The sequence below is a fragment of the Octopus sinensis genome, linkage group LG5, assembly GCF_006345805.1.
Source record: "Octopus sinensis linkage group LG5, ASM634580v1, whole genome shotgun sequence".
Lineage (NCBI taxonomy): Eukaryota > Metazoa > Mollusca > Cephalopoda > Octopoda > Octopodidae > Octopus > Octopus sinensis.
Window position 1 is genome coordinate 37,232,152 of NC_043001.1, and position 12,102 is coordinate 37,244,253.

Genomic DNA, 12,102 nt, shown 5'->3' on the forward strand with positions numbered 1-12,102 from the left:
ATTGGAGCTGTGATCGAATGTGACTTTTATTTGCTTTTTAAGGCTACAGCCAGCCATTCAGTTGAGACTCACAGCACCATCAACAATCATGAACAATGTTGTTATCGTGCAATTTTTTTTAAAGTGAGGAAAGGCTGTGCACTGAGTCAATCCCACTCACTAAGCAACAGCAACCATAATCCGAAAAGAACAAATCAACATCATCGGTAACCACTGAGCCGCAGGTTTTATGTCGGAGTTATCCCAGTTACCTGAGTTACCTTCTCCTAGAAGGATAACCTAACAAAGGCTAGGAGTCCTTCACTCCCAATGATTTAACCGTGCCATCGGGTATTCAGTCCGATTTTTTCTATGTCCCCGCGCATGATACAGCCTTAAACCTTAAAAAAAAAGTTACACATTTATTGGATGGCCGTTGACTCTCAAGAGTTCCTCCGCCCTTTGGCGGGTTTTGTTTTTCATCCCGCAGGGTGTCCAATAAACACCCTCCTCACCAAGCAAGCTTGGTGGGGTTGCCGGTTTAGTCGCCGACGGCCCGACCATGCAACAGGTTGTACTGGGTTACATGTTACCAGTAGCACTCGAAAGTGACCTGACATACATACATACATACATACATATACATGTGTGTGAGTATGTATGTGTGTGTTTTATGTATGTATATGTCTATGTATGCTTGCATACATGTATCTGCTCATGTGTGTTCATATGTGTATGCTTCACAGAAAAATTCTTTAAAGGCAATTTCGTAAAAGTTGCAACTTATAAATTAAACTTTACCGAAAAATAAATAGGGACGTTTCCATAGCTAGAGTAGGTATAATTTTGCAATTAAAAGAGACACAGTTATATTTAGTTATATACCAATTGAAATAATGCCCTCTTTTTTTTTTCGTTTATATATATTTAAAATGGCGTCTCGTTTAAGTTGAACGCTGTTAAGTTCGGGGTGAATGACGTGATGAGGGGAAGATGTGTGGTGCGTTTCCTTTAGTAGCAGGCTCATTTCCCGCTTCAAATTGATTCTTGAACACGTGCACTTGACTAGCTGTTTGACACTATAAGTAGTCAATTGAACACTTAGTAAAGGATGGGCTAAATAATGAGCCAACAAAAGCATGTTTTTAGTTTATTTCTCGAGCAGCATGCTCCGTATTTTTAGCAGCCATTTAGTTTTCAAGTGGTGGCTATTTGTTGCATTTTTAAATAAACAAAACGGAGCAACACAGTAAAAGAAAAAAAATGAAAAAAATTAGCTGACTTTTTTTTTAATTTTCTTAATTGTTAAGCCATCTTATTGCTGCTGTTGCTATTTAGAAAATAAGCAAAATATAGCATAACAAAAAACGTACAAAAAAAATCAGTTTTGCTTTTCTTAATTTATCTTTTACTTTTCACTTGCTTCAGTCATTGGACTACGGCCATGCTCGGAGATCATCTTGTGAGGTTTAGTCGAACAAATCAACATCAATATATATTTAAAGTCCAGTACTTATTGTATTGGTTTCTTTTATCAAACCTCTAAGTCACAAGAATACAAACAAACCAGGAGGAGACAAACGCAAACACACACGCACTTACAACGGGCTTCCGTATAGTTTCTGTCGACTAACTTCACTCATAAAACATTGATTGGCCCTGGACACTTGGGCAGAAGACACTTGCCCAAGATGGCACGCAGTGGGACTAAACCCGAAACCACTTGGTTACAAAGTGAGCTTCTTAACTATATGTACAGATATGCCTGCGCCTAACTATACAGCTATGCTCTTGTTGTTGCTATTGTAGCCAAAATTGTTGTTGTTGTTGTTGTTCTTGTTCTTCTTCTTCTTGCTTAGCCCTAATTCATCCCTAATCCAGGAAACCTTACGATGAAAGACATTACAGCTGTGAGCATCATATCCTTTTTTAGGTGGGTGGGTGGGAAAACTATATTTGTCCCCCCCACCCCACCCATATGTCCTTCCTTTTTTGAAAGGCATAGATTGAGGGAAATTTTGTTTGTTATATCTAGCATTTCAAGCAACCACTTAGAGATTCCTGCGTTGGATCGAGGAAATAGTTTGTGTTGTAGACGATATTCAATACATTTCACAATCACATCACTTCTTTCGACTGGTCGAGAGAAAGAGAGAGAGAGAGAGAGAGGGGGGGGGGAGACAGAGAAGAGAGGAGAAAGAGAGAGGTGAGATTACCAGCTCTCAATTGTAACCCATTTTTGTTCAATTCTAGCAGAAAAAGAATCTGTTTAAACTCATACTAGCTGAGAATCAACATATATTAAATCTGAGTACAAGTGAATACAAAGATCTCTTAAGTATTGACAATGCGCAGCAGCAGCCGTTCAAGAATTTGGACCTGGAGATCTCCATTTCCAGCGACTTCGAGGGCCACTTCTCATTGGTTTCGGGCGTCAACGAAGAGCCCTCGACTACAACAAGACGACCAAAGTTTTTTTCCAAGGTCTGGGGTCTCCCGCCCCTAAGCCCGAGACCATCACCTAATCTACCTTACCCGTCTTGTTGCTTAACAACAACAACAACAACAACAACAGCAGCAGCAGCAGCAGCAGCAGTAGTAGTAGTAGTAGTAGTAGTAGTAGTAGTAGTAGTAGTAGCAGCAGCAGCAGTTGCATCGGCTGAACTTCACTAATTCGATATTCACTAGCCCGGCAGCTTCGATGAGGTTCAGAACGGTGATTTGAATTTTGCGGCCACCAGTCTAGCAGATAGTGTTTCATATTGTTTGGGTCCACCACGGCTGACTTACAATAGTTGATGCTGCTGTAGAGATACAGCTATCAGGAGTGAACCCAAGGTGGGGTACCTGAGGAGCACGTCCCTCCCTCAAGAAAAGAAGTGCGCCTTTCTAAATAATGTTATTTCGCCCTATTTTCATGGTATTGTATTCCCTTCTAACTTTGTGTCCTCCCTTTGAAAAATTCCTGGGACCGCGCCTGGTAGTTGCAGTATTTGTAATACGGCACAATATCTGCATTATTTTGCAATTGTGTACTCTAAGCTTCACTGCTTCGGAAAATCTGCTCCTCGTGCACATGTCTTTGTCCCAAGTTTTCCGCATTAGTAAAGTTCAACCTCTGATTTCTAATATCGATACAAGTCACATATTTCGAGTAAGGGGTGATCGGCATGTCAAAACATTAAACTAGCTACAGTAAACTGAAAAACATGAAAATATTCCTGAGTAAATTTAATATTTAAAGGCTACGAACAAACCAACAGGAGTTGCTACAAATAACAGTCAAAACATTAAAACATACACGAGCAAAATAAACAGTGAAAAATGTTCGCGAGCAAATTAAATATTTAAAAGCTACGAGCAAACCAACAGGAGTTGCTAGAAATAACAGTCAAAACATTGCTTGAAACAGACATTTATTAGTTTCAAAAATTCAAGAACGAAAGTTTGCAATACACTCTAGGATTTTATCTCCACATAAATTCACATAAATTCACAAAGATAAGAGTCAACCATGGAACGGTGTTTGTTTCCACGTTTTAAAGACGCCCAAGTACTCTCACTTTGTTGATTACACTCAATTTGTTCGTTACATTCCTTGTACGCATACGCAGCATCTTTGGTTACTATGAAAACAGAGTTCTTCGCTACCGTGATGTGTAAAATATTCGCTTCTGTTTGGCTAAAATACCCAAAACATTTTGTTCGGTCACTATTATCTTTACCATCCACCATCCATTAAAACAATCCCTTTCGCTATAGGCACAAGGCTTGAAATCTTAGAGTAGGAGGCGAGTTGATTACATCTACACCTGTGCTCAGTTGTTACTTATTTTATCAACCCCGAAAGGATGAACGACAAAGTCGACCTCGGCGGAATTTAAACTCAAAGTAAAAAACCAGAAGAAATACCATTATTTCAGAAATTCTCACATTTAGCCGTTAAGCCTGTATAACTTTTACCTGGTTGCTATTGTAATCTAAATCAAATGGACAGCAAATGTTAGTATAGAGAATGCATTGTTTAATTATTAGCACCGTCATATCGCCTTAAGTTATTCCGTTATAGTTGATCGTACAACATTTCTGTTAATAACATCTGTTAATTCCCTTCAGGTCTTCCTTTAAGTGGCTCGTAGATTAAAATCAAGGAGTCGGAGTGAGAGTCTATTAGAATGTGAATACATTGCAAAGGAAATTTATTAATCGTCTTTTAATAATGATGGAAGGCAAGGTTTACGATATCGGAAGAATATCGTTTCCTTCCATCATCTTTTTGTTCTTCATGTAGTTCACAGTCTCTTTCAAATGAGAATATATTGATACCATGTGTCCTAATTTCGTTGTTGTATGTCTTTCAGGTGCAAATACAGAAGAAAGAATCATGAAAGCTGAAGATAGTGTAATAAATAAAATGAAGAGCCAGTCTTCGCAGAAAACAACCGATTATCTTTCTACGGAACACATGTTTACTTCCTCGCCAACAGAAATGTCAGAGTCATCTTCTGAAAAAACAAGACAACCTCTCTTAAGAGACGTTTACACTGCATATAAAGCGAAGCAAGATAAAGTTCATACGACTATTGAAACAAAGGAAATTCAACACAACGTTTCAGATCTTAACGAAAGAATCAGTTTGAAAAATAACAGTGTCGTTGATGGGCTAGAAATGAACAGCGGTGAGAGCAACTCGCAGTTAGGTTCCTTGATAGAGGAGAAAGAGCTTGACTACAATTCAACTGATAAAACTAATATCGATGGAAAGGAGCTGATACAATTATCGTCTATAGATGTTAATAAGCAACTGAAACATTCATCCAGCAAGAAGGTCAAAACATCAAAGAATATAAAAAAAGGAAACAATAAACGATCCAAGTTAAATGAAACAAGTCAAAACCGACAAACTGACGCCATTAATATACGGAAGACCACTGATATGGGATTGACTGTTAATTATTTAAGTTCTGCGGAAACTCCTGACTCATTGCAAAATGTAGAGGAAAAGAACAGAGCATTGTTTGCTGTACAGAAATCTACTGACCCGAGTACACACAGAACACATAACACGTTGGACAGTAAAAAATATAATTTTCAAGGAAAGATCAAAAGTAAAAAGACTGAAAAACTACCGAATAAAAAACGAAAAAAGAAAAAGAAAGTTAAGACGAGTAGAATCCGAAATAAAAGCTTAAACGTAACGAGTAAAAAAGGAAAAAAAAAAATTAATGACATTTCTACATCGACTGAATTCCACCGAGTAAGGTTTGCAACAAACAAACGCGGAAAAAAGGATGAATACCGTGAGAGTTCAAAGAAGAATAAAACTGATCGATTTGCGAACTGGAATCGACTGCCTAAGAGAGTCAATCAAAAACAAACGCCAAATGCAGAAAAACCGCAAAAAGACATTTCTTTTGAACTAAACTTATTTCATAAAGACCGTTTTAAGTTAAGGAACGAGTTATCGACTGGGTCAAAAGAAAATTTTCAACAAGATGCAACATTTTTGCCAAAATTTTTCTTTCAGAATTCGAGAAATCTAATTTCAACAACGAAACAAATACCTGAAAAAAAAATTAAAGACCGATTATCTTCTGTTTCACCTTTTCGATTATTCAGATATAGAAACAGAAAGGGGAAACAACATTCACTAAATGAGCACGACCATTTCCAGAAAATTGTTAGAAATGAAGGTTCGTCACCAGATAAAACTGAGAAGCAATCATTTCCGAACCCTAATCCGTCAATAGTTACAACAATCAGAAATGTTTTAAAACCTGGAAAAGGAAAAGAATCAGCTCAGCAAAACATATCAGATAATTTTGAGGTTTCAAAACTATTTCGTACAACACAATCAGAATCAACTTTGAAGAGCAGAAGCGATCGATTCAAGCAAAATAAACAATCATATGTAACTATGCTTCCTCTAACAACAACATTAGATGAAAAGAACCTGGAAAGAACAGTGATAGTACCCAAGAACGTAAAAGAATTGTCGGAAACAGATGTGAAACAAACAGATTTGAATGAAAAAGAATCCAGACACACAAATAACGTAAAACATAAGGAAGTCACTGAATATACCAATGATCGAACGAAGTGGACGTTAAGTGACGAAAATCTCAAATTAACTTCTTTACCAAGCAAAACATCTGCTGGTTTGAACGACCATTTGCTGAACAAAGTTTCAAGCGCACCGAATTTCATTTCTACCGCAGATCACCGGCACTTAAGTTTCGAGAACACCATCATTAAGCAAACAGTTAAAGGTTCGGTCACTGATTTAGATGCTAACTTAAAAAGAAATTCATCAATTCAATTTAATAATTCAGCTCCTTTCAATTCAGATTTTATCGATGAGGTACAGACCACCCATGAGAATTTTTCTTCTAAATCTTCCACAGACCAGGTCGTTATTTCAGAATTATCAACTAATCCCACAATTTTATCTTCGGGTAAAGGTTCTTCCCTTAGGACACTTTATGGAAATACGAAGACCAAGATGAAAAAATCGAAAATACCTGAAACTGAACTAATATATCAAACAGTGACTCCAAAGTATTTATGGCAAAATACAGCACAATCGAAAACTAATCGCGAACAAATAGCATCTCAAAACGACATACATTTTAATGATCTAATAAAACTTCTTTCCACACAGATACCACATGACATGCTTACAAAACTCCCAACACCCAAATCTGAGAACTATAAGTCAGAAGACAATGTTGCTGCCTCATCCGGAAGAAGTAATGAAGAAAGTAAATCTTCAGTTACAGTAAATTATATTGACGATTCTACTCAAACATCAATTTCAAAAGTGTCAGATGATATTTCACTAAAGAATGAACATAAATATAATTCTTATTCGATAAATCCAACACATGGATCATACAAACATCTTTCGACTTCGGCAACTCCAAAAGAACTATTTCATTTCCCTCTGGACTTTGATAACTCAACTCCCTCCAAATCAATTGCAGATGAAAAACACCGGACGTCTCAAATCTTCTCCACTACTACCAAAGATCCCAAAACAAGTGAACATACTATCTTAACAACTAAATATGATACTTCGGTTTCTACCAGTGAGTTACCAACATATTCTCAGGATGCCTCAGTGTCAACTATAATGACAAATAGTCAATACAAAGCGTCATCTTCACACATAACTCCTACACATCAACCTCTGTTCCAAACAACTATGATACCAACTTTAAGAATCTCACCAATTACTCGTGTTGTATCAACGGAAAACTTATCCACAAAAGCAGCTAAAATATTTCAGCCAACATTCCCTAAACTTCATTCCAAAATTATTGTTGAACAGACATCAGCAACTACTGATAAAATGCCTACGTCACACCAAAAATCCATCAATAATGGAAATATTTCAAATCATATTTCCTCCACCCTATACCTGCAACCCCTCTCCACACGACGCACACAACTTTCTTCTACACAGCATCCCCCTTATATAACAGAAAAAATTTCCAAACGTCACACAACACCCCAAACTACAAACACCTCTTCACGACGCACTCCATCACTAGCAACAACGTCTTCTACTCGAAACAGACCCCACCTACCTACAACACTTCCTAAGCAACACACATCATCCCTAACAAGAAAAATGATTCTCCCGCCATCCACAATATCTACTCGGAACACAAAATCTCACACCATAAAACTGTCTTCTCGAACAAAGATGATAACAACATCAAAGTTTTCTAATCCACATATTTTATCCCGCAGCTTTTCTAAACCATTTATAACGACGATTGTAACATCGAAAACGCATAAACCGAGTGGATCGATACAATCAGAAGCTACTCCGAAAAACGCCCTGTACGATTTTACTTCCATGACACAAACAACAAAACATATATCAAAAGACAATCGTGTTCCAACAACTAACACACCGTCATCAAATTCTGTAACTCCTTCGCCAGAATCAGTTAGTACTCCGTCACAAGAGACAGGCAGTACTTGGTCACAAACGTTTGATAAAGGTCACCAAAATCTTCTCGTTGTTTGTAAAGTAGATACATCTGTAAATATAAACAGCGACCAATTTCAGAACAATATAAGAAATGGTAAGTATTTGAATATAACCTAACAAAATGAAATTTTGATTATTTAAGCAGTACACCAATCTGTAAATTTATTACATCGGAAGGAAACATTTAGGTTCTTCTATGTTTATTTGCGGATTGTAGTAAAATAAATAGCCGAGGAGTTCTTGATGATAACCTAGTGCCACATAACGTTAAAAGTAATCATTATGAAATAATGAGGATTCTTCATACAGTTTGTTGATCAAATTTTACAGACATTGCAGCATCCGACTTCCAAGATGTGGTTTAGTGAATAAATAATCACTGCTTAAGTTAAACTAACGGTTTCTTAAAAGCCACGTCGTTGTGGAAAACCTCGTCAGCAAGTAAGACTCGCGCGCGTGCACACACCCACACACACACATACCCTCACATATAATTTTAATAAATGAACAATTCATGTTGTATGGTGTTTGATATACCTATATTTGTCTGTTTTTCCATAGACAAATAGCGTAGGAGTGGTAAGTAGCTTGCTTACGAACCACATGGTTCCGGGTTCAGTCCCACTGCAAGGCACCTCGGGCAAGTGTCTTCTTCTATAGCCTCGGGCCGACCAAAGCCTTGTGAGTGGATTTGGTAGACGGAAACTGAAAGAAGCCCGTCGTATATATGTATATATATATGTGTGTGTGTGTGTGTGTGTGTGGTCTGTGTGTGTGTGTGTGTATACGTATGTGTGTCTGTATTTGTCCCCCCAATATCGTTTGACAACCGATGCTGGTGTGTTTATGTCCCCGTAACTTAGCGGTCGGCAAAAGAGACCGATAGGATAAGTCCTGGGGTCGATTTGCTCGATGAAAGGCGGTACTCCAGCATGGCCACAGTCAAATGACTGAAACAAGTAAAAGAGAAAGAGATACATGTCACTTGCCTCTGAGTTATTTCTCTGGGCTCATTTTTGTTTAGTCTATCTTTAGTTTTGATTTCCGTTTCTCTTTAAATAATATTCGTACAGGTTTGGTTCAAAGCTATATCGAAGGCAAAGCTTTAGGAGAAGTAAACAAATCTGGCAGCATGAAAAAGAGACGGAAACGTTCACTGGAAGGATCCAAGGATCAGGTCCACCGAATCAATGAAATGACATTAACCAAGTGTGCTGATGGCTGTAAAACAGGGTCGGACGATGTTAAAGCAGTGGTAAATATAAAGCATAAGAGTTTCATTTGCATGAACACAGAGAAGTATTGATTTCTTGCATACATACAAACGTACATAGACTTTAGGTTGGCTTGGTGGTAGTAAAAACAAGTGAAGCGATATAGATACACACGCAGTTTACACATCTCACATTTGGCAAACACGAATTCATGGGAAATAACTCTTCACCCCCACCAATTTTGTTTTACAATATTTTAATTCATTTCTTTTTACTATCATCAAGTCAACCAAGATTCTATGAACCTCCAACAAAGATAAGATGAAGGTAGTTTCAGAAAGTGGAATGGTAAAAGAAAGAAACAAATGGAAAAAAGAAACAGAAGAATTAGGGTACTTTCATAAGGCTAGGTGGTGTAGAATCAACGGAAGGGGTCTGAAATTTGCGAAGCAGCCACTCGATCCGGAAAGGGTGATGTTCTCCAATTCCCTAAAAGAAACTTGTCCATATACTTGCATTTTTTGAAAATTTCTCATATGGAATTCAACAATCCGACGGAATTTTGGGATAGGAGAGTGTACGATCTTTCAGGTACACATAACTTACATTCTTAATCAATTAACATATGGCATGTTGTTCGAGCTGAAAGGTCGCATATCCTTTTTTGATCTAAGATTTCCACCGCACTACCAAATACCAGATCAGAAATTTTCATCAAATGCAAACATATGAACAAAGTTCTTTTGGCGAATTGGATGACACCACCCTCTCCAAATTGATCATCTGTCTCACAGACTTTAGACTCAACATCATCTAGCTTTACGACACTGCGGTCAAAGGGAAAATAACTCCTCTCTTTTTTCTCCTTTGCTTCCCCTCCCTCCCCGTTTTTTTTCATTATGCCACTTTTTGAACCAACTTTCAACCTGTTTTTTTTATCGTAATTTCTCTTGTTCTATTGTCCTGGTTTGTAACTTATATAAGCCATGTACCCAAAGCCTGAACATTATTTGGAGACATTGGGCGTGTTTTAAAAACTGCCTAGATAATGTCTTCAATGTCTGAAACTATTAGTAGCTCATAACTGTGTACATTAATATTTATCACTCACTAAATGAAGTGCTTTTTTGCTGACCTTGACTTAACGGAAAAGTAGCATATATATATATATACACACACACAATGTTAACAAAATAAGAAGGTGCGTGACGTTATATTAAATAATATGTTCAAAAAATATATAGAAGTACAAACAAACAGAACAAATGGAAAATATACACATAGAGCGTCGCTAAATCCTCTTCAGTTATCGCCCATCGTTAAAGGAGTGAAATTGCTATGATCATTTGGGCGTTAACTGAAGAGGATTTAGTGACACTATGTATGTATTTTTCATTTGTTTTCTTTGTACTTCTATATATTTTTTGAATACACGCACGTACGTACATACGTGTGTGTGTGTGTGTGTGTGTGTGTGTGTGTGTGTGTGTGTGTATGTATGTATGTATGTATGTATGTATGTATGTATGTATTGCCTGTAATCTATGTTTATACCCTGTTTGTACACCAGCTACATTTAAATTTGACATACAGAAACATATTTAGGGACACACTAAATTAGTAATAAAAGTATTGGGTTGTCCGGAAAGTTCGTGCCGATTTTTAAAGGAAAGGAAAAGGTCAATAAATACATGCCATTAGATTTTTAATCAACCAAATATGAGCCATTTTGTTGCACAATGCGTCTCCATCTTTCCTTTAGCTTGAAAATACCCTCTTCCCAGAATTGAGGGGGTTTCATGGCAAAGAATTCATCAAGGTATCTTTTTACGTCATCCAAGGAATTGAAATTTTTACCGTTAAGACTATTCTGCAGAGACCTGAATAAGTGGAAATCCGAAGGAACAATACCTGGTGAATATGGAGAGTGAGGTAACACATCCCAGCCGAGCTGCAGCAATTTTTGTCTGGTTCCCAAAGCATCAAGTGCCGAAAATGAACTGTCTTATCTTCCATTTTAAAGGGTTACAGAATTAACACAGGTTATAGGAACATAAACCTTCTTCCATGAAGAGATCGCTTAAACTGTGCTCTAAATGGAGGTGTAGTCAAATCCTATTTTATGGACTCAACCATGTTCTAAAATAAGTCGAAAGGTAAGCTACTATAAATCGGCACGAACTTTCCGGACAACCCAATATTAGTTATCATTGTTTTGAAAGCATGTTGGTTAATATATACACATGTCAGGTAGGTACAGATTTGTTATTACATTCATACCTTCTGTGTTAGCGTTCATTTTTATTTCTTGATTATTTCCAGATAATTCGTCAAGATCGCCGAGATGCTTTGGTCAGTATATATTTCCAAATGCAAGAAAATGGATCTGTAGTAGAAGCTGAGAAAGCGGCAGAGATATTTGCAAGACTTCAGCTTACAGAAATAAGTGTACATCTAAAATATGCGGTAAACATTTACACTGTTTATTCAAAAATTATTTACATTTTGTAATTTTATAATGTATTCTTGCAATCTTGCGGTGACAGATCACTACTTTGCACGAACAAAATTGAAGCTGGTTGTTAGGAAATAGCTTACAACAAGCAACAGTCTGTTCAAATGTATCCATCACAATAAATATATCATCAATATACCTGGTGTAGACAGCATGTTTATATTTGTTGGACTAACAGATATGACACTTTTTCATCGGTTGACCATGCATGTATAGCAAGGAGACATCGTAACTTATAATAATAAAGAACTGAAATAAAATTAGATGCAAAAACATTAGTTGATAACTATAAAATGTTATATAAAGAAGTCCAGAAAACATATGAGAAGAATTACTAGTGCATTTGTTATTAATAAAATACACACTAAAAATCAACGCACAAGCATGTCAAA

At 37.0% G+C, this 12,102-nt stretch overlaps 1 protein-coding gene across 6 annotated transcripts in view; it reads left to right on the plus strand.

Moving 5' to 3' along the window:
- LOC115211655 overlaps positions 1-12,102 on the plus strand; it is a 79,567-nt gene that overhangs the window by 48,804 nt on the left and 18,661 nt on the right. For 2 of the 6 annotated variants that reach the window (XR_004999388.1, XM_029780292.2), the window contains exons 2-4: positions 4,341-8,075; positions 9,055-9,236; positions 11,518-11,661. Coding sequence is in view for 5 of the 6 variants with exons in the window: in XM_029780292.2 (XP_029636152.1) it covers positions 4,341-8,075; positions 9,055-9,236; positions 11,518-11,661 (4,061 nt within the window). In the remaining variant the exon portion in view is untranslated. The remainder of the gene's footprint in view (positions 1-4,340; positions 8,076-9,054; positions 9,237-11,517; positions 11,662-12,102) is intronic. The other 4 variants (XM_036503326.1, XM_036503324.1, XM_036503322.1 and 1 more) reach the window with 4 other exon arrangements.